At 49.9% G+C, this 23,575-nt stretch overlaps 1 protein-coding gene across 2 annotated transcripts in view; it reads right to left on the minus strand.

Annotated features, from left to right (window-relative positions):
• SYN3 (synapsin III) overlaps positions 1-23,575 on the minus strand; it is a 490,317-nt gene that overhangs the window by 26,390 nt on the left and 440,352 nt on the right. For both annotated transcript variants that reach the window (XM_069585265.1, XM_069585264.1), the window contains exons 8-10: positions 11,426-11,568; positions 6,366-6,440; positions 3,372-3,474 (exon numbers count right to left, since the gene is read on the minus strand). In XM_069585265.1, coding sequence (XP_069441366.1) covers positions 3,372-3,474; positions 6,366-6,440; positions 11,426-11,568 — 321 coding nt within the window. The remainder of the gene's footprint in view (positions 1-3,371; positions 3,475-6,365; positions 6,441-11,425; positions 11,569-23,575) is intronic.

Genomic DNA, 23,575 nt, shown 5'->3' on the forward strand with positions numbered 1-23,575 from the left:
TCTTCTCCTGATGGGAAAGCTGAGGGTCAGAGAAGTAGCAAGTTCCAGGACAGTGAGCACTCCTACATCTCAACAATCACCAAACAGCTCTGAGTAAGAACTGGGAACCGGAGACCTGGCTTCCAGGCTCTGGTTCTCCTAGGGACTCATGGTATGATCTTGGCAGCTCACTTCTCATCTGTGGGCCTGTTGTTTTCCTCAACTATAACCTGAGGGGGTTGGGCAGCTGCGAAGACCCCTGCATCTGGGACTTTTAGGAGCCCATTAATCTAAAGCACCTACTATAGTTGTTGCTGTTTGGTTGCTAAGTCGTGCCCAACTCTTTGCAACCCCATGGACTGTAGCCTGCCGGGCTCCTCTGTCTGTGGGATTTGCCAAGCAAGAATATTGGAGTGAGTAGCCATTTCCTTCTGCAGGGGATCTTCCTGATCCAGGGATCATACCCGTGTCTCCTGCATTGCAGGTGGATTCTTTACCACTGAGCCACCAGGGAAGCCCTATTATGGTTGGGCAGCTGAAAAGCAAACTCAAGGATGTGAACGCAGATTGTATTAGCAAATTGAGCTCCCTGTGGGTTGGGCCTGGGTCCTTGGCTTTCTGGATCCCATTGCCCGGCACAAGGACAGTCAGTCTCTCAGTCAACGTGGGCTGAGCTGAGTTATGACTGTGGCGTCTGAGTGTGCACAGCTCTGGCTTTTCTCTTCCTGACCCTGCCTGCCCACTCCTTTTTTGTTCTGGTTTCTGTTTCCTATGTTCCCTACAGTGGAAAACAGCCGCCACAATGAACCTGAGGTCAGAGCATTTTGCAGTCCCCACGGTGGACACAGCTAAAGGAAGTGGACGCTCTGGTCTCCCCAGGGAAGCATTTTTCCAGTGAGCAATGTCATTCCCTGGACAAGTCATGGAGGACAAGTTCAAGGGTCTTTCCCCTGAGTATTCCACTGTGAGGATCTTCACATGTCACTCAAATTTTATTTTCTTACCACAGAGGTGGCTAAAGAAATCAGTATTTTTAGATCCTGTCTTTGTTTTTTAAAATACCTTTTATCTTCCTGGTAAAAAGTTCCCTATCTCCCTTGACCCCACTCTAAACCAAAAAGCAAGGGAAACAACTCTGTAATGTTTCTGAGAGAGGAAAAAAAAGTCTGAAAAGCCATTCTTTTCCCCCAAAACATTTTTGAGAAGTTGTTTTCTTGTTTTTTAAAAGTCCAAACCCACGATTTTTCTTTTCAGATGTGGAAGGTCTTTCATCCCTGACCCTCTGAATGTCTGGAGGCATGGAGCCTGGGCCCACGGGTACAAACTTTTGTTTCCTAAGAGTGAAAGTTGAGGAAACTCAGAGAGGCAGGAGCTCTCAGGGGCAGAGATAATGCTAAACTGAGAGAGAAGGAACTACACTCACAGAAGGGAGGGGGAAGCAGCCCCAGAGTCCTTCATCTGCTGACTGCAGGCCCCTCTCTGAATGGAAGCTCCAGAGCAGAGTCCCTGCTACCCTGCTCACGGCCGTATCCCTGGCTGGGGGGCTGGTGTCCAGAGGAGGAGCTGAACAGTGAATGAATGGATGGGTGACTGAATCAGTGACCACGTGTGTGTCAAAGCTGAGTTCATGTCTGGTGGTCCCATGAGGAGATACAGAGGCAGGAGGGCCAGGGAGGGATTCAGGAGATGCAGTGCCCTGGGCATGGATCTGAGGTGCCTAGGCGTCCTCCGGAAGGTGGGCACCTCATTCCTCCAGGGAGCAGCCTGGGTCTGACTCAGAAGCAAGTGTGCAGGATGGTGGCTCCGCTCCTGGCCCCTGCAGTGTCCCCCAAGAAGGGGCTGCTGCGGGGATTTCAGGCTTGGTGGCCACTGGACTTGAGGGGAGAGTGGTTTTTACTCTGCCACAGGGATCAAGCCCACACCCCCTGCACTGGGAGCATGGAGTCTTGCCCACTGGGCTGCAGGCGCTCCTGAGAGCTGCTTTCTAGAGCAGGACTGAACTTGCTAATATAGATGGGAACCCATCCTTGGAAGTTACCGGGCCTTCCTTGGGGCAAGAGTGGGCAGAGGGGCTGTGCCCACCCTGGACTCCCTCCCCTCCACCTCCGAGCTGGCCAGTCTAGGGGCCAGGGTGGGAGGAATGCCTTCCTGGCATGGCAGGAGGAGACCAGCAGGGCTCCCACCCCTCCAGTCACTGGTCCTGGCTCGCTGCGGGTCCTGGGAGTGGTGCAGGCACGCGGGGCTGGAGCACTAGCCGGCTCTCGCGGTCATCCCAGCCATGTGCTTCCCATTAACTGCCCACACCCAGGGGAGGGGGCAGCCGCAGGGCGCTCCCTCACGTGTTTTGGCCGTGTGTCAGCACCACCCCCTCTGCTGTGGTGTGAGGAGAAGGCCACAGAAGGGAAGTACTGGAGGGACTGGTGGGGGTAGTGGGGGTGTGTGAGCATAGAGACGTGACGCTGAGGAGAGAACTCTGAGCCAGCGCAGCCTTTTCAGGGGAAGCCACGGAGAGCCATGGGCTCTGGCGGGGGCCAGGAAAGGGTTAGGAGGGGAGGGGAGCTGTGAGGTCAGGAGAGACACAAGGGCGCCATGGCATGGGAGGAGGACTGTGGGATTGAGGGAGGCCTGGGGAGGAAGTCATGGGGGTGGGCAGGGGAATGGGAGGCCCACAGGGACCCACAGGCGACAGCTCTGGAGGACAGCAGGGGCTCGTTGGCCTGTGAGATGCAGGAAAGTTGAGGGAGAGATTCTGGTACTCTGAGCACTCTGAACCTCTCTCATATATTTGCCTCCGTTCTCACCCCGTTCCTAACACATCAGTGTGTTAGTCCTAACACATCAGTGCCCCGCAGTGACTAGTGCACCATCCTCCCTGCCGGCCGGCACACTCCATACGTGTCTTGTTCAGGACTCTGTCTCCAGAACTGCCCCACACCAGGCCCATGGGAGCCCCTAATATATGTTTGTTGATTGAACAGATGATGGACTCTTCACGGTGACTGTGGAAGTGGACTCTCTTTACCCGCTTGGACACTAAGAAAATTTAACAGACTGGAGGGGACAGAATTTTGCCAACTCTTGGCCCAGTGCCCTTCCCCTATTGTTAGGGCCACAAGTGTTGGAAGGTTGTCAAACCTCATGCCCAAAGTCATCAAAGTCCAGGGCAGGACCCCCGGGCACAAAGATGCAGCCAAGAGGGTGGATGGGGGTACGTGAGGGCAGTGGGTGAGAAGGCTCTGGGAGCCACTCCCTGAGGCCTAGGCTGCTTGTGCCCCAGCCCTGACCTAAGACACAGATGACCACACTGGAGGTCACACCTGGACTCCTTCCCTCTGGAATGCCTGCCCAGGGGCCTGGTTCCGGCCAGGGGGAACTCCTGCTCCATTGCTCACCTCTATGATGTAATCTCTGCCATCTTTGCTGTGGACAGCCTTGACAGCACAGATGTCCAGGCCACCAAACATCTCCGAGCAGCTGTCCACCCACAGCCTGTACCTGCAGGGATGGACAGACAGTGAGTATGCTGGACAGGGGGCACGAGCGGGAAGCAGACGGCGAGAGATGCAGAGACAGGGGGAAGGAGAGACCCAGAGAGACACCCACAGGAAAAACAGGCCAGGAGACAGTGACATACGCACAAACACATCCATTCAGAGATGGAGAGAGACAGGAAGACGTAAGAGACAGAGATGCACGAGAGACAGAGAGGCAGAGAAACAGAGGCAGTGGGAGAGCCAATGGGTAAAAAGAGGGGCAGAGATGTAGAGGGACAGTGGGAGAGACACGCAGAGGGAGAGAGGTTAGACAGGGAGCTAGGCAGGCAGGCGACAAGCAGGATGAGGGGGGCAGTGAGGGGAGTTGGGGTGATCTCAGAGACCTGACCTCCTTCCCCTCCCCAGGACTTTGCTGGCCCCCCAGTACTGAGGAGCTTGTCCTGCCCCCAGCTGGAGCTGTCCTGGACCCCAGCTGCTCCTGAAGTCCTTTTCCCTTGGGAAAACTGCTTGAAGGGCCCCAGAAATCCCTCCCAGGCCCAGCCTGCGGGGACAAAGGGTGTATTCTCCCCCTTGCCTGGGGCACGCAGGCAGAGGAGCCTGGCAGGCTTCTCCAGACTGGCCCGGGGGCCTGGCCCTCTGGACCTGCTGCTTTTGTTCCCTTTCCAGCCACTTGATGGCTGTAGGGTCCGTTTGCTTTGCAGAAGATCTCAGTGCTGGACTCTGACCCTGCAACAAGGGGATGGTTGTATCTTCCCGGCCTTGTGCTTGGCTTCCTTCGTGGTGGCTGGATTTGGAGTCACAGGGGACTTTGTGTCAATGTTCTTGCTTTTCTCCCCACCCTCCAGGGTCACATGGGGCACGCCGACTCAGAGATCTATTTGTGTCTCTGAGCCATAAGGCCTGGAATGAGCTGAAGTGCTCTCAGAGCTGGCTCTCTCATCTCTGCTGCTAAGTCCCCTTGAGGCACTGAGGCTACTGACCATGAATTTGCAGAAGGGAAAGTGGATTCCAGGCCTGAGCAGCCCCACTCCCATGGCAGGGAATGGCCCATGGGGCCTGGAACTGAGCAGAGCCAGGGAGATAATGACCTGCTGGAGACACCTCTGAGCAGCGTGCGAGGCCCGGGGAAAGGCTGGGCTTATGTTCTGGAAAGGTGGTGGAGAAAAGGGCCACGACTGCCCCTTGAATGCCCACTGGGGGAAGGCTGTCACTCCCCCAGACCAGGGGGTGCAGTTGTGCCAGGGAACGAGCACAGCCCCTGAGACTGGAGAGCACAGGTGGGCACCCACCTTGGGGGTGGCACCTGGGACTGGCGGGAAGGGAAGGAGACCACTATTTCCAGTGCACTCCCTGCCACTGAAGATCCCTTTCTCATCAGCCCTCTGGCTTGGGTGCATTACCTCCAATCTACAGCTGAAGAAGTTCAGAAATGGTAGTTAACCTGTGTAACACAGCTCTGAAGGAGGCAGGACCACTCACTTTAGTTCATGCTGTTTCCTCAGCTTAGAGCCCTGGACGGGGAGTTCCACAAGGGCAGGAACCATGTTACGTCCCTCCCCTAAGTCTCAGTCCGTGTTACGGTAGCACAGTGGTCCCGCTTCACTCTCTCGGGGCAGAGGCGTGACACAGCAGTATCTGATTACAGTGCTGCTGCTTTCTGGGTCATAGTGATGGCCTCCACGATGGTCATGTGACTTAAGTCAGGCCTATCAGTGAATAAGGCTCAACTCCAGGCTTTGACTGAAATGGTTGGGAAAGACATCTTCCTTCTGCTGGACTCGACACAGTTAAGCTGTAAGCCTGGGGCCGCTTTGGATCACTATATGAGTGAGCTGACCGGAATGAAGCCAACATGGAACAAAGCTGGACTGAAGTTGGCAGTGAAAATGAAAGTCTCTCAGTCATGTCCGACTCTTTGTGACCCCATGGACTGTAGCCCACCAGGCTCCTCTGTCCATGGAATTCTCTAGGCAAGAGTACTGGAGTGGGTGGGTAGAATAAGTTCTAAAGACCTACCTGGAGCCGCACCTCTGAAGTTTTCATTGCCACAAGCCAGTAAATCCCCTTTGGCTCCAACTAATCCATTTTCTGAAACTTGCAACTGATACAGAGTTCTTGAAGGGAAGGGTTGGGTTTTTTCGTCTGGGCCTCTTTAGTGCTCAGCATACATGGCATGCAGTAGGTACTCAATACATGTTCACTGAACAGACCTTTCTGACCCCAAAGCCCATGCCTTGCCCATTGTCACTAAAGGCTTGCACGCAGAGGTCACTGGGCACTCAGCAAGGGATGTGTGTGCTGCTGGCCTCAAAAGCAGGTGGCTGGCCCTTCTTCAGGTGAAGATGGCTCACAGGTGTTGTTTAAAGGGAGGAACTTTCAACCAGTATGCCTTTCTGCCGCATTCATGATTTACAGGAAATTGACCTCTCCCTCCTCATGCTGAGACAGGAATACATCTGAGAGAGGAGTGGACGCTCCGGGTGGGAGCCTTGGTACCCTAATGGGATGCTTCCATACAGCTGTCAAGAGCAGAAGAGACTGGCGAGGACTTCCTGCTCTCTTCCTGTAGCAACTGGCAGGGCCACAAAGACCCCCGGACGTAGAGTCAAGATGTCAAGGTTTTAGTTTTATCTCTGCCATTGATCAGTTCTGTGACTTGGACAAGCCACGCTCCCCCTCTGAACCATCTTCCCCATCTGTAAAATGAGGTTGTTGTAAAACATGCCCTGAAGGCTATTATGGGCAGTAAAGTAGATCATGCCTAGGAAAGTGCTCTGTGGGTGGTGAGATGCTGGCCAAAGTGTGAGACGGCATTCATTACAGGATCCTTGTATCCCTGTCCACCTCCCCTGTGGCTGGTACCCATCCCTAAGCACCTCCGTTACCCCTTACCTCTCTGTCATGGCCACCTGCTCCAGCATGGCAGAGCCTGTGTTGGCCTTCCAGTTTCCAGAGATGGAGGTTCTCCTGTACCAGAACAAACGACACAGTGAGGGAGGTAGGGATGCTTGCCACTGATCTGCTTTCCTTTTTTGCTTTGGCTGTTTGGTGGCTCTGATTCAAATGTCTGGCTTACATTGTTCTAAGTTGCTTCAGTCATGTTGGACTCTTTGCTATCCTATGGACTGTAGCCTGCCAGGCTCCTATGTCAATGGGCTTCTTCAGGCAAGAATACTAGAGTGGGCTGCCATTTCCTTCTCCAGGGGATCTTCCTGACCCAGGGATCGAACCCATGTTTCTTATGCCTCCTGCATTGGCAGGTGGGTTCCTTACTACGAGCGTCACCTGGGAAGCCCACTATGACGTGCATTCTTAGATAAGCATCCTGTCTTCAGATTTATTTTTTGTGTTTTTATTTCCCTTTATGTTGATTGTCTTATTTCTTGGGTCTTATGTATCTTTTCCTAAGCCACCTTTGAAATGTAAAATTGAATTTAATGAATGCCTACACTATCAGATTAAATCCTTCAAATGGCCTCCTGTTTTTTTTTAGAAGAACTAGGGTAGTATAGCCCCCGGTGACTCTGGAATCTTTTTTGAGCACTAGAATGTAGGAAAAATAACCAATGGCGAGAAGTGACTGCCTTTTCATGGTGAAGAGCAGGAAGGCCTTCTGTCTCTGTCTGCCTCATCACCCTCTCAGTTCTCTTGCTTTTTCTGCTCCAGCAACAGCTGACCTCCCTCCGGGTGCTCCAAAGCCCATGGATTTTTTCCTGTGTATAGGCCTCCATACACTTTTCCCCTTTGCCTGATACAGTCTTCATCTCCATCCTTGTCTCCCTAAGTCCTACTCATCTTTCAAGTTTCATCTGAAAATGCGACTTTCTGACGTGCTGCTACTGCTGCTGCTGCTGCTAAGTCACTTCAGTTGTGTCCGACTCTGTGCGACCCCAGAGATGGCAGCCCACCAGTCTCCCCCATCCCTGGGATTCTCCAGGCAAGAACACTGGAGTGGGTTGCCATTTCCTTCTCCAATGCATGAAAGTGAAAAGTAAAAGTGAAGTCGCTCAGTCGTGTCTGACTCTTAGCGACCCTGCGGACTGCAGCCCACCAGGCTCCTCCGTCCATCGGATTTTCCAGGCAAGAGTTCTGGAGTGGGGTGCCATTACACTTCCCCAATAAGAACCCCCTATACTACATTCTACCAATGTTTAGAAATGCTCATCTCAGTTGCAATGACCGCTTTAGTGTGCTGACTTCCCTGAGGGCAGGGAGCATGTTTGACTCGTCCCTCTGTACTTCTAGTGTCCAAGGGTTCCTGGCAGGTAGCAGGTTCCAGGCAACAACTTACTAGGTAAGGGGTTGTGTATGCTGAAGAGAAATACAGACAACTATATCCAGTGGCATATCTGGATTCAGCAAAGACTGAATGGCTTTAAGCAAAATGGAAGTGATAAAGTGATCTGTTTCATGACCAAGGATTGAGCTTCAAGGGTGAACCAGTGCTATCAAATGTCTTTCTAAAAGAGAAAATACAATGTATCTGAGGATAGCAGATGCTGAGACCAGGTGGCCAACAGGAGCCATAAAGGTTAAAGTGACATTGATAAGCTTCAGTTGGTTCAGTTCAGTTCAGTTCAACTCAATGCAGTTAAATTCAATTTGGCAAACAATCATCAGGCCACCCTATGTCCTGACTACAGGACTAATCTGAGTGTGCAGAGATGACCTCCCTCCTCCAGCTGTTCACTACCTTAAAGGGTAGACTAGCCTAAAACCAGAACATAGGCATGGTAGGGTTAGCAGTACACATGAGGTGTGAGGCATTCTGGGGAAACAACTTTTTAGACACTTTATGTGACCCCAGAAGGTAGTGACTGAGATGTACCTGGAAGGATGAGTAGGATATGGTAGAGTGGGATCTGTATGGTGACAAGGGAAGGTAAGAACTGACTTGAGTCAGACAGGTACGAGTTTGAACCCTGGTGGTAGTGTTTCCTAGTATAACCATGGACAACATTTCTGAGTATTTTCTCATTAGTAAATAGGAACCATTTTAGTACCATGCTTATAGGGCATCATGTGGATTAAAGGAAAGATTCTCATAAATCTCTTAGTACAGTGGGTGCTACTATTATTTTTCAGTAAGTGTAGATGAGAAAAGAAAGCATTCTAATGCCAGAAACAGCAGGAGCACAAGCTAGATTGGTCTCCTTCCAAGAAGATAATGATAGAGAGAGCTGGTATTTAGTGAGTGCTTTCTATGTCTGAGACATGGGTCTAAAAGCTTTATAAACACAGGCTTCAGTCTCACAAAACCTAACGAGATGGACATTATTATTATAATCAGTCTCATTGAATGACAGAAGCCACCAAACTGTATCTGAGAAACTCTGTGCTCTTACCCATGACTCTCCATGGCAGAGCCGATCACAGGTTTGGGGAAAAAAGTTGACTGGCCCAAACATGATGCAGCTGCTTGAATGCAGGATGGAATGCAGGCTGTGACAACGGGATCTATGTTTATGACAGGTTTGATGCTGACCCCCTTGTTGAAGAGGGCAGGGGTGAGGGGAAAGGTGCTGACCTAACTAACTTTGGAAATTAGTGGAGACTGGGTGCCTAAGAACAGAAGAAACCATATGTAAGTCCTCTACCATAGTTGGCAAATTTGTTTCTCATGGGGCTACAGCTTGACAGTTCTGCAGCTATACCTATGTGCTGGGATTGAACAAAGAAGTATGTGGATGGAGGATGGGGGAAGCCAGGTTTTTTCCCTGTTGGGAGTGGAAAGTTACAGATAAGCAACTTGGGAAGGCTAAAGTGAATCATGTTGAAAACCGAGTACTAGTTGAAAGTCTGACACATCAATATGTACTCTTTAGCTTTAGCTATAGACGGATATATAGAGAGAAATAATTACAGACATGTGTGTATACACGGGTTGAGACACACACATTTATTTCCCAGCTCTGTCTACTGAGAGAACTTAGACACAATGACACTCAGTAGCAACAAGCACAAAGGCCTGAGTGCAGGGCAGGAAGTGGGCCAGAAAGGACGTTGAACGGTCATGGGTGGAGATGGCGTTCTACACTGAGGTCTGACACAAACCCCTTCCCTCGGACGTGGGCCAATGCAGGGTCCAGGAAACGCCATAACTAATGACAAATTGGAGCTGTCAGGACAGAAAGGCTCAGCATAAAGAATGCGGCAATGAGGTAATCCTCAAGAAGAGAAACTGGGACAAGGTGTCGTCAATGTCAAGTGGAAACGTTAACAATGAGGAGAGGAGGGAAATGATATCATGAGGGATGGTGGAGGCCTCAGGAATGTGTTGGACCATGCACTAGAATGTTCTCCGACTCAGAGGGGTTATGGGTGTGGGGAGGTGACTTTATCACCCTGAAGGCATCTGAGAGCAGTGACAGGTCTGGCCTGGCTCATGGGTGGGAGAATGGTTGGCAAGACAGGCCAGAAGTATTCCTTGGCTCCATCCCTTTCCTGGGCATATTTCCTTGTAGGTCAACGGACTGCATTTTCTACAGTTTTCCAGGCAGTGGCAGAGTGGAGTGGTTGCAACCGAAACTGTGAGGCCTGCAGAGCCTAAAATGACCATCTGGCCACTTACAGAAAAAAAAGTTGCCAATCTCCAGTCTAAGCAATCCAGGTAGAGCAAAAGTAACCCTAGATAATACAGAAATGGAGATGTATGGCTGTGATCAACTCAACCTTACTTACTGAGACAGGTGGGAGCTAGACTTGGCCTGTGGGCTGTGGTTTGCTGACCCTGACCTAGAGCACAGCTCCAAAACACAGAAGCACATAGAGAGATTTTCCAACTGTCCAGAACCATCTGTTGCAGTCTTCAAAGGTGGAACCATGCAATCAGCACTCCATCCAGGCTTGGAGACCAGGCACTTATTGCCTCTCTGGAGTCTCATCATTTCAAGTGGAACCAGCACTATTCCAAAGTAAGACAGAGAGGCCTTGGAGCAGAAAAGACCGAGGCCTCCATGCAGTTAAGAGCTCCCACTCATCCTTGTAACCACAGCTCCAGCATGAGTCACCATCTGCTTGAACCACCCCTGGATTGAATGTGTGATGAATTTTCTGGCATTCATCCCTTTTCTTTTAGTCACATAACCTCTATCTCCACTGGATAATGGCCCTGCCTGTGTTGCATGCTGTCTTGGTGGGACTCTCTATACTGATCATCTGCCGTCTTCTGATAATCATGTGACCACCGTTGGACTAATCAGCACTGTTTCCATGGAATCGTAATCTTGAGTTAAGCCCTGAAAATGATTACAGTAGATTCCCTTCCTAATGGAGTGCCACGAAGATTGTTTATTACTTCTGGCTACCCAGATTCCTGGGGCTGCCCTGAATCACAATATTTCTGAAATTGGTAATTTGGGATTAGTTTTTTTAAGTTTCTGATCATCCATGGGTTTCTAATAAATTCCCTTTAAAAACATCCCACCATATTAGTCAGATGTGGTTTTTACTGCTTGCAGGTGAAGAAATCTGGTGTAATCTACCTGATCTTATTAGCCCCAGAGAAACCCTTTTGCAGCCCATAGCCCCAGAGCCTTCCTTTCATGGTTACAGGTCAGGTCATGACACTTCTCTGCTCAGAAGGGAAGAGAAGAAAATCCCAAATCCTCAGCAAGGCACTCAAGGCCACCCCTGATGTGTCCCCAAGTGTCCCTTCTATGTATGTCTCCTGTGACATACATCCCCTATATACTTGGAAAGAGGCCAACAGTCTTTCTCTGGGGGAAATGGCCTTCATTTAGGTAGACAGACTTTTGCCCTGGAATAAGCCATGATGGAACAGCAGCCTTCCTCTGTGCTAACCAGAGATGAAAGGAAGTAATGGAGACGGAAAGGGAAGATAAGATGTCCCTATGGGGTCTCTGCCATGGGATTTAGTCTCGGTTTCTCTCACACTCTGCTCCTACCCTTCCTTCCAGCCTCCCAGCCCCTGCCCCTGCCCAGGGACTCACATGTACGCTTTGTAGTTGGATCCAATTTTCTGGATGCGGATGTCATACTTGGAGTCAATGAAGGCCTCGGTGGTGGCATAGGTTTTGGCCATAGCCACCATGCTGGTGATGTCCTGGTAGTCGTGCTGGTTTTCTACTTTGATCTGTTGGGAGGATGAGAGGATGAGTACCACATACCTGGTGTTCACTGAGCACATACCCCGTGCTGGGACCCAGGGCTGCATTTATAGTGACCGTGAGAAGATCATCTGCCTGGCAGCGGAGGCAGACACAGGATGCAAGTTGCTCTCCAAAGGCAGCATTCCACCTGGGGAAGTCAAGGGAGTCTTTATAGGAGGGGTGGGCTCTGAACAGGGGTCAGGAGAGGGAATACGATTCTCACATGGACTATGAAGCAGGTACATTCTCTGGAGAGGATGGAGGATGGACAAGCCAGGGGCAGGAGGAGCTGGGAGAGGGGGACAGGCCAGTGGTCCAGACCAGCTGAGGGGGCAGGAGGGTGGAGATACCTGAAGAGGGTCTTCAGGGAATAGACCATGGTGGGCCTCAACAGCTTTGGCAGGGGCTAGAATGCTAGCCTGAAGGCTCTGGACAGCCACTTGATGGAAAGGAGTTTAAACAAGAAAGTAGCCACATTTATGTTTGAGAAAAAGCACTCCTGCAGCAGTGTGGGGAGCCGGGTAGGGGGTGTGATATGGGATAGAGACCAGTGTAGGTGTGTGTGTGTGTGTGTGCGTGTGGTGTGCACGGGCAGGTGTGTGCACATAGGCTGTGTGTGTGAAGTGTGTGGGGGACGTGTAGTGTGTGTGGAATGTGCAGTTCGTGGCATATGTGTGGGGTATTTGCACGTGTGATGCACATGGTGTGGTGCTTCTGAGTGTGCAGGCAGTGTGGGCATGTATGTGTGTGGAGGGAGTGTGTTGGGAGTGTGACTGCTCTGGACACAGCTAGCTCTGCTAGGCCAGAGGCCTGGGGGAGAAACTCACTCATGCTGTTTACTGGGCTGAGGCCAGGGACACGGGGTGTGCCCTGGGGTCAGCGAGAGGTCTCAGGAGAGCTTCCAAGGCCAAGGGCAGGGGATGAGGCCAAGGCTCTGCGAGGGCGATCTCAAGACACACCAGAGGCTGACTCCAGCCCCTGTGCATGGCTGCATGCCCCCTCCCCTGTCATCCTCACTTGGACAACAGAGGAGTTTCTTGGCCAGCAGTGGGCAGAGGCCAGATCCTCGGGGATGGGTGTGTGGAGTTTGTGTGTGGGGTGGTGCTGTCCTTCCAGCTTCTTCCAGCCCTTTTTCCCCTGCCCTTCAGGCTCAGCAGTGCCTAGACCACTCCATCCCCCCATAACGATGCCGTCCACATCTGCCCCGACCTCACACTTACAGAACATCTCCTCAGTTCTCTTCTGGAACTCGAAACAGGACTGTGGGGCAGACAGGGTGGGCATTATTATAACCATTTAACAGATGTGGAAACGGAGATCTCTTTCCTTGTCCAAGGCCAGAGAGCAGCTAAGCACAGAGCTGAGAATGAAACCTAGGACTCCAAAAGCACAGTGTTCTCTGAACCATCTCAGGGTACTTACAAGTGCATGCCTGCTCCCCGCCCAACAGATAGTAAACAGCTTGGCAGACCTCCTCTCTGCTCTCTTTGTGTCCCCGCCTCTGAGACCATGAGCCTCCTCCCACCAAAGGCCGAAACCACCCTTTGTTCTAGGTCCCCTAAGGCTCTGACTGCTTGCTGTCCCCTCCTTCCTCAGCAATAGGACCCTTGAAGTTTTTTTCTGGGGATTTGGTCTCTCAGCTAAAGATGACTTTGTCTCAGTCTCCCTTATCTCGGTAGATGTAGCCAAGTGTCCAAGTCCAGCTAGTGAAAATGTGAGCGGATGTGATGTGAGCAATCTCTGGGTGGTGCCTTTAAGATGAAAGAAAACTTCCCTTTCCCTCTCCCTTCTTCTACCCGGCTGTGATGTTTACATGATGGTGGGAGCTGGTGCAGCCTTCATGGGCCACAAGATGGAAGCTGCACGTTGAGCACGACTGACTAATAAGGTGGAAGGAACCGGATTTCCCACACCATGGTGTCCCTAGTCTGCCCTTGATTGTGTATGCTCAGACTCCTACAGGAGAGTGAAGTAAACCTTTAATCTTCTTTAAGCCATTGTTATTTTGGCCTTTGTTAAAGCAGCCAAACTGTATTTCTGCCATGCATTCTTCAGCTCTTGCTCTTCATTGATTCTTTTTTCTTCTTTTTTTTTTAAAATTTTTATTTTTACTTTATTTTACTTTACAGTACTGTATTGGTTTTGCCATGCATTGACATGAATCCACCATGGGTCATTGATTCCTTATCTTTTGAATCATGATCACGGATCCACTAATCTCAGGTTGTTCCTGCTTTTCAGTACCTCAGTTACCACCGCTCTCTCTATCTCAGCATCCTCATCTTCCACTCACTCCCAAACCAACTCTCTTTGGATTCCATTCCCCACCATTCCACACAAAATGACTTGGCAAAGGTCACTTCTGACCTCCTCATTGGTGAATCCAATCGAGCTTCTTTGGGTCCTCTTGCTGCTTTGACACTCCATGGTATATGAAATCACTAAACTTAAAATTTGGTTTCACTATTCTCTTCTGGTTCTCTTCCTTTTTCCCCCTGGCAACTTCTTCACAGTCTATATTGCTTCCTCTTCCTTCAACTGCCCCTCGGGTGGTCACAGTATTTCATTCTCGGCCAACATTTGGGATCTGGTAAAGAGTGTCAGAGTTACTGAAATTAAAGAATGGGGCTGGTAGCTTGCAGGAACAGCTTGTTTAATTCAGTTTTGTCAGTGGATGGACCTGGAAAGAACCAGAGCTACTTCTGCACCTCAGTTTCCTAGTAAGCACAACATACGCCACAGCCTGTCTCAGAGATTTCTAGTTGTCCACAGCATCCATTCTCTTTTTATATAGCTGTGAAATGCCTTAATCTGGGGGTGCATGACCATCCAGAATAAACATTATACTTCCTCATCTCCCTGGCACCTGTGTGTGCTCATGTACTCAAGGCTGGTTGATCACATTTTGGTCAATGGGACTTGAGCAGAAGTTGGGTTTGAACTTCCAGGTCTGCCTTAAAAGGGAAATGTGTGTGTGAGGCAGGAAGGGGGAATGCTTCACAATTCTTTCTTTCCTCATCTGGCTGGCTGGAGGGGCACCATCATAGACTTTGTATCTGAAAGGCAACACCCCAGGAAGGAAGGATGGAAGGAGCCGGTTATGTGAGAGGGAAGGTCCTAGCTTGTTTAAGCCAACTTAGGTTTTTGTTATAGAAGCTAAACTTCATCCTTAAGTAAATATCTGTAGAATGCATCATATATGCATTCATTTATTCACAGGATAGACAAAAGAGAGCAAAGAGAGAAAGTATAGATGCAGTGGTTTAATTAATTAATGGTCATCTCAACCTTCGTGAACCCTTCTAGAGTCGGGTATTTGGGTGGGGCACTCATCCTGTCCTCTCCAGGACTGAACACGTAACCCAGGTTTCTTATACATAGGCTGGTCATTTTATGCTCAAGTTGTGTGCTGTCTGAGCCCCGTAAAACCCGACTCCACCCCTGGCTCCATGTCTGTCTCCCCATTAGACACAAGCTTCCTGAGGGCAGACAAGGCGTCTTGTTCCCAGTTGTAACCCTGCTGTCTGCAATGCTGTGGATGGCCCAGACATGTCTGCTGGGTTGAGTTGAAGAAGGATGGATAAAGATGTAACTCTATAATTCTTTATAACTCTTGTAACTAGGAAGAGTGGAAGGGGATGGAAGGAAAAATACGGGGTCTTGGAAAAAGGCAAAGAAACTGTGTTTCAGGGAAACTTGTTTTATAAAGTAAATTTTTCTGTAAATGCTTGGGCTGGATTCCACACTTAAAAGGTTTACAGCTTCCTAGTGGAGCGCCAGTGGCGCAATCGGTGAGCGTGAGTGCAGTACTTGGAAGAGGCTTACGGCTTCCTTCATGAGCCTTGAGAACCTGGTGAAGTCAGGGGCCTTGCAGAGGGGAGCAGGTGGCCTGTTGGGTGGTGCTGGAGGAGCTGCTGGGCTGGTGCTCAGGGCATAAAGGGAGGTGGCGTGAGAAGGTGCTGGGGACGGGCAGCCATGGAACGGCCACAGGCAGGGAAGGGAGTCTTGGCACTCCGATGTATTTACTAGCTGGAAACCCCTCCAACTGTTCACAGAGACAAGCTGAAAACAGGAAACTGTAAATGAGCTGTGACTCAAGATTACCCATTTGCTGCTCTGGGGACCTGTGCCCAGTGAATTCCTTGACTCTGAAGACTCACATCCTCACCCACCTCCCTACCCACTCTGCGGCCCGGCCCTGTCTCTTGTGCCCTGCTTCCTCGGCCTTGCCCACCCCCCCTCCTCCTGGGCCCCATGCCTCCTCTCTCCCATGTCCACTGCCTTCTCCCATGCTTTGCCTCCTACTTGTAGTACCGCCTGTCCCCTCTCTGCCCCCTCTCCCTCTGCATCTCCCGTGGTCGCCTCTAGAGAGAGGCGACCTTTCCTGTCTCTTCCTCTCCCTCCTCCTCCCCTTCCCCACTTGGCCCACCCCTCTCAGCACTGTCTCCTTCCCATCTCTCCTCCTCGTTTTCCTCACTGGATCCCCGTGGGGTTTCTCACACTCTCCTCCTCTCCGGCTTTTTGAACTGCTTCACCTCCCTCATGTGAGTGTGAGTGTGTGTGTGCTTGCACGCGTGCATACATGTGCAGAGGGAGACAAACTGGAGACAGAGCCAAGAGACAACTCCGAATCTCCTCAGTGGGCTTCATCCAGGCCTGGGAAAGTCACCTTACAGCCTCAGCAGACTGTGTGCTCTTTGCTTGATCGCCTCAAGCAGTAACAGGGAGCTCACTACGGGGCAAGGCAGCTCATACCATCTCAGGGAACTTGTCCTACTGTATATTAGACCAAGAGTGCTCAAATGGTTCCAATGACTGATCATACAGGGTAAGTCACAGCTCTTTGCCTTCAGTCTGGTTTTCATCCACTGGATGTGAGCCATCCAGGTATGCCCAAGTCACTCTCTTCTTAACCCATCCCAACATGAGAGCAAAATCTCTCAGTCATATCCAACTCTTTGTGACCCCATGGACTGTAGCCCGCCAGGCTCCTCTGTCCAGGGGATTCTCCAGGCAAGAATTCCAGAGTGGGTTGCCCTGCCCTCCTCCAGGGGATCTTCCCAACCCAGGGACTGAACCCTTATCTCCTTTGTCTCCTGCATTGGCAGGTGGATTCTTTACCACTAGCACCACCAAATTAATCACATAAACCAATGCCTTAAAATAAGTCTATGTATACCCTTCTTATGGTTTCCATTTCTTTGGACAACCCCAATGTACACTCTGTCTCAGCTAGTGCTGTAGCAAGAAGACAAAGATGCCACCTCCCAGAGTGAGCTGTGACAGACACCACTATGGCCAAGAACTGATAGCTTCACCCACGTTGATATAATAAGGCTGGGCTGTCAGAGATTAGAGACTGTGAGACGGTGATTTCTTAGGGAAAGGTTATGTCAGCCTACCGCTCTCCCTTGTGCTATGTCCAGTAGGGGCTTCAGTGGGACACCCACCAAGACTGCTCTATCTCTGGTGCTGAATCCTTCCCAGGCTATCTGCAGGTGAGCATCCTGCTTTTGGTTTATCCGGCTAAGGATGTGCATGCTTCCCATGGACCAGAGGTGGGTGGTGTGGAGGGAGCAGGGCTGAAGGAGAGATGCTGCCTTTCCACCACCACTGCCCTGGTCCACGCCACCACCATTCTGCACTGGACTGCTGCTCTCATCTCATTTAGAATTCCTCTTGCCTGAGCCAAAACCTCAGACTGATTTCCTCAGAATCTCTGGGCATGGGCCAAGGCATCAGTATTTTTGTAAGCTCCCCAGGAAAATGTGTGCAGCCCAGGTTAAAAAGCTTCTACGATCTGGTTCCTGGTCATCTTTTTCTTTTGCACTCGGCCCAACCTGTCCCTGCCTCACTGCTTTTGCACTTGCTATTCTCTCTGCTTGAAATCATTTTCCTGGGCACCTTCCCATGGCTGTTTTTTTTCAGAGGCTTTTCCAGCTACTTGATATCAAGTAGCTACTCCTTCCTGCCACTCTGAGAAGTCTCTACTCAATTACTATTTTTTTTCTTACCAGCTTTGACTAGCTGAAATGACTTAATTGATAATGTGATTATGGTCTCTCTCCTCCATTAAAATGTAAGCCCAATACTGAATAAAACCAGAGCCTCCTGTGTCTTTCTAGAGAGACAATACAACAAAATGTTGAAGAATGCAAGCTCAAAGCCCAGCTCCGTCACTTGTTAGCTGTGAGACCTTGGGGGAAGGTACTTAGCTTCTCTGTGTCTTACTTTCCTTATTAGCAAAATGTGGGTAACTTGTTAATATCCAGTGTGGATGACTTGATTGCTGTTGAACATCAAATGAGATACATATAAATGGTTTAGAAGAACTCTTCATTCATTACAGGATTTCAACAAATGTTAACTATTATTATCATTCCTTTTAATACCTTGAAACCCAGCATAGTGTTTGGCACACAGAAGATGCCTCAATATTTGCTGAAAGAATGAATGAAGAGGCCAGTCATGGGAAGAGCTGGGCGAAGAGAATCCAGGCAAAGGGGAAAGGTGGTACACTGGCCCTGGGACTGATGCTGCCTGTTGAAAAGAGACTCACAAGTATCAGCAGAAAACGGAGCCTTGAAGTTTTTTTGTGGAAGCTGAGGGCTAAGAGGGATTCATGCTTGGAGGAAGGGCTATCCCACTTGCCCTCAGCGGTGAACACTGGGAATGGTGCCAAGATCCTTCTTAGAAGATGGTTCAGAATCAACATTGATAGAAATACACATGAGCCTTTGAAGCCCATCGCCCTATTTCAATAGCCTAGAAAATGTTTCAGGCGAGTATGACCAGCAGCTCACCCCAGCCAAATCCATCTCCATCAGGTTTCTGTTGAAGGCCCAGTTTGGAGCAGGCTCCATCTGCTGTGATGACCGGGGCAAGCTTGTTGTTTTCAAAGATAACTAACTATATGAGGCAATTTACTGAACTGGCTGATTTATTTATGAATAAGCTAAAAGCTAAGCAGGGGGATCTACCAAAAATAATAACTGTAGCTTCAGAACACTTGCTCTGTAGTCTCCTTTTCCGGCAATAATTAGCTGGTTGAGCCAGCTGGATATTCAGGCCACTCCTAGTTCGAGATAATAAAACCATAACCCTGGCACACAAACGCATGCTTGTTTTTCTGTTTTTATAACAGGAAGGCGTGCTTCCAGCTCATTCCAAAGTGGTCTACGCTCATTAAGAAGCTAGTTAGATGGAGTGAGAGAGATGAGCTAAATATCTGTTTTCCCTCCCAGTAAATATTTCCCAGCCCTGTAGCTGCTTCACTCTCAAGGGTAGGTTCCATGCATACATCATTAAGCCATGCTCACAGAATTAAGCTCAAAATCATTCCTGAGTTCAGCATCAAAAGCTTAAAAGAGTTAAATGGGAGTTACAAAAAACCTAGTGCACGAGTCCCCACTTTCTGGATGTACGATGCCCATCTAAGGAATGATTTCACGGCATTCCAAGGCCAAAAGAAGCGCCAACTATTTATGTCCTACCAGCTTAGTCACTGAAATAAACAATGTACATAATATCTTTATTTCATTCATAAATAACTACCATCACTTACAAACGAGCCATGTGTGCTTGCTGGGCACTGCATACATTCCTGGGCTTTAGAATCAGAGCAGACACTTCACCCCCATTTCCTGTTCCATACCGATTCTCATATAGTACTTGCCTTTTAGCACAACCACCACCAAAACCCCAGTTTTGCAAAAATGTGATGTCACTGAAAGGAATACGCTGTGATCTAATGTTGAAACTGTGAACCACCTCGGCTAGTAATTTGCATGGTGATTGACTGATGCCGAGAACTGCTGTGTTTCCCCCTGAAAATTTAAAATACACTCTGCTGCCCTAGGGCCTTGGGCGCAGAGTTTGGGAACTGTGGGCCTAATGTTATTGCTTCTGGCACCCTCCCCCAGCAGTGAATAACGCAAGCCTCTGGTGCAACGTCCCTGGAGAAGAGCCTGTCTGCTCCTCCTGTGAAACGTGGGTTTGAGAAACCCGCAGCGGGCGGGGTGGGATAGCCAATAAACTGGTCCGTACTTTAAACCAGTCCCCACCTTAGGAAAGTTACAAGGACACTGTGCTTTTTAAATGACATAAATTCTATTCTAGATTGATTCATCAAGACAAGTCTCTTAGCTTAAGGTGGGCTAGTTAATGAGAGTAAGCAATTTGGACTAGTCTTTAAACCTATCTGAAATAAAATGTTGTTTAACTACTATATTAAATGGAGAATCAAGGAACAGTCCCTGTCATTGAGGAGTTCATAGTCCACGGGAAAGACCGGTAACCAGACGATTCAATAGAGGGTGACAGATGCTGCGGCAGGGACCCTGGTGCACCCTGCAGTGGGAGCCAGGGCAGGCTTCCCAGATGAGGCGCTGGATTCTACTCTGACTTTCTTCATTGTAATTATGGAAAAGAGGATGACTTGAAACCCAAGGCTTCTCTTCTCTTTTAAATATCAGAGTAACAGTTCGAAGTGGGTGTTGGCATGGGTCTGTAAATATTCTCATTATTTTTACATGTATTTTTTCAAGATACCTATTTCTCCTTGAGCACTAACTATGCCAAGAACTGTACCACACAGTTTATCTACAGCATCTCATTTACACTTCACAAACAACCCTAGGGGAATCCAGCCATGGTGTACCCTCATGAGCCGTGTCTCTGTAAACAACTATAAAACTGGAAAAAACTAATGAGGCAACAGTGCTAAGGCAGTGGGAACAGGCTGTGCCAGGCTGGTCCCTGAGATGAGGGGCATCAGGAGGTGGGCCCCTGTGCACCCAGCCCCTTTGCTCACCTCCTCTCAGACTCTGCATGTGTCCGCAGTGCTCCCACACACTGGTCCCCTGGCACTTCTTCAACCACTCCAGCTCTTTCCTGCCTTTGGGCTTTTACATATGTGCTTCGCTCTGGAACGGTCTTCACTCTTGCTTTTGCAAGGCTGGCTCATTCTCTTTCCTCAAGTCTGTGGCCTGTGCTCATGGGCCACCACCTCAGAAGTTTCTCCAACAGCTCTACCATGTTTTTCTCTCTTAACAACATGTTGTTCTTCTGCCTGTACTGAGTAAAGTTTATAAGTGTATTTGTTTGCTCATTTATATCCTATCTGCCTCTCCCACTAGCCAGTGATTCCTACACCCCATGCTAGCACAGCACCTGGCATGCTGCAGGTGCTCAATAGAGAGCTTCTGAATGAAGGAAGGAAAGAAGGATATATCAGATTGGCCCTACCTCTTCCCGTGGGAGGTGGGGGAAATGTGGAGATGGAGAATTCCTCCTCCCCTTCTATAAGAGTCACTGAAGCTCAGAGACCACAGAGAGCAGACCTGAGACCTCCTCATGGAAGATGCGGGACTTGCAGACAACATGACCACTCAGTCAAGCCTCCCTGTAACCTCCCACTTCACCAGTGAGACTCAGAGAAGCAAAGGGCTTGTCCAAGGTGCCCCAGAGGGATGGAGACTCGAAACTGGTCTGCTGAGATCAGAACCCCATGATCTGTTCACGACACTGCCCTGCTTTGAATGCAAAGGATGGAGGCAACTCTTTTCCTTCTTTTTCCTTCCCACCCCTACCCTGTATCCTCACTTGGATCTTTTGCAAACTCTCCTGACAGATATATTTGAGCTGGCAAAGGGTAGCCCCTGGGAGTACAATGGGGCAGGTGCCCAGTCTCTTCCTGGAAGGTCTTGGGGAGGACAAACTCTACCAGCCAAACTCCACAGCCGAGGTGCCCCCCAGCTGCAACTGTGGCCCAGATGACTCAACCCCAGGGCCTCTTGGACAGGGTAGCCTGTGCCAGGGACCCTGGCATGGCTGAGGCTCAGAACTGACTCACGGGGCAGGCTGCCACCACCTGAATCACCCCTCTACCTCTGGGTGGAAAGAAGAGGCTGGGGGCTGAGGGGGCCACTGGGTAGGGACTGATTGACTCATCTGGTGAATAAACAATAATAATGACTGTAACAACAATAATGATGGACCACGTCGGCTACTCTTAATGCGCTACTGTAACAGCTGTGTATTAATTCACATAGCCTTTATGACAATCCTATATAGTAAGTACTGTGACTTCCCCATTTCACACATGAAAAGACTGTGGCCCAGCAAGGTTATGTAATTGGTTGCAGGACCTAGAGCTGGCATATGGAAGTGCTGAGATTCTAGCTAAAGTCTGTCTGGCTCCCAAATCCAGCCATTCATTTGATAAATATTGATCCCCTACTGTAAGCCAGGCACTGTTGTGGGCACCAGGGAATACACTGATGGGGTTGGGTGAGGAGTTAGTAAACAAATACATATGTGACATATTAGGTAGGGGAGATGCCTTGCCCAAGCCTACACCACACTCCTAGGGCAGCCCACACTTGATGATGGATTGGGGCAGGAGTTCAATGGCACAGCCCCTTGCCATGATTTGGGATGATTCTGAAGGGCCACCTCAGCCCTGGAACTCCTTACAGAGTCAGCTGAGGTCTCTGCTGTAACTGCTGCTGCTGCTAAGTCGCTCAGTCGTGTCCAACTCTGTGCGACCCCAGAGACAGAAGCCCACCAGGCTCCCCCATCCCTGGGATTCTCCAGGCAAGAACCCTGGAGTGTGTTGCCATTTCCTTCTCCAATGCATGAAAGTGAAAAGTGAAAGTGAAGTCGCTCAGTCGTGTCTGACTCTAAGCGACCCCATGGACTGCAGCCTACCAGGCTCATCTGTCCACGGGATTCGCCAGGCAAGAGTACTGGAGTGGGCTGTAACTGCACTGCAGTTCAACTTCTCCCCTGCCTAATCTTGCTTCTCTCACGTCCCAAGCCAGTGCTTTCAAGCTCAGATCCCAATGTGCATCTTGAAGCAAGTTCCCATCTCAGGGTCTACTCAAAACTTATTCTCCACTTCCTCCATCCTAACAGAACTCCAGTTTTGTTTAGGCATCTACCCACCTCCACCTGACCATGGGCTTCAGGGGGAACTGAAGTTATTCCCCACACAACAGGTGAATCCAGACTATAATCGGTCAACCAGAACATGGCACTCTTGTCTCAATGGCCCAGGGCTGGACTCATGAATAGATCAGCTCAATGAGACGGAAGAGAACATCCCAGAATGCCACTAGCAGCAGGGCTAAGACCGAGGAAGCTGCCCAAGAGTGAAGCTGGGACTGGGGCCAGCCGGCAGAGACAGAATGCACCCAGGACCTCAGCGACACTGAGACACTAATCCTTGGGCTTTCAGAGTGTTTAAGCCAGTTTGAGGTGGAATTTTCCGTTTCTCGCAGGGTCGACGCATTTACTGGCTACTGGCTGTCTAAGCTCTGCTGGCAATGAGGCTGTCTGCAGGAAGGTGTTCTCGCTGAGGCTCCTGTTGGAGACAGACCTTTTCCCTGGGCCCTGGGGGCTCTCGGCCCTTGTCTTCAGCAGCAGGGTACCTTTAGGTTGGAGGAAAGCTATTAGGGGAGTCTCTCATTTCCAAACTTCTGCAGTTTCTTTCTATGTGGAGGGAGCGACATTGCTGGCCTGTCTGCCCCCGCCGCTCACTCCTCCTCAGAAGTGACAGATTCAGATCAGAAGGTTTGAAAGAGAAATGGGGTAAATGTAGAAGACTCACCCATTCTCCTCTCCTTTGTCTTTGGAAGCCGTCTTCCCACAAACAGCACTAGTCCGCTCTGCTTCTCAGATTGTAAGTTTTCTGAGTCAGGCCCAGCACAGGGAAGCCTGAGGCAGCCCAGCAATGCGTGCATCTGATGGACTAGTCTGTCTAATTCTGGAAACCCATTTGCCTGCACAACTAAGCCACATTCTTTAATATCTTTATTTGTACAAATGCATTTGATTTTTCAAACTCCTTACTCTTACTATACCACAACACCTCCCACGGTGCCTGCAACATGGCTGACTGGTTGGAAAAGGGTATTCTAGCAGTAAAGTCAGGCATGAGGCTGGCTGAGGACCTTCCATACTTCTTCCAATCCAGACCCAGGGGTGCTA

Source organism: Ovis canadensis, chromosome 3 (assembly GCF_042477335.2).
Source record: "Ovis canadensis isolate MfBH-ARS-UI-01 breed Bighorn chromosome 3, ARS-UI_OviCan_v2, whole genome shotgun sequence".
NCBI lineage: Eukaryota > Metazoa > Chordata > Mammalia > Artiodactyla > Bovidae > Ovis > Ovis canadensis.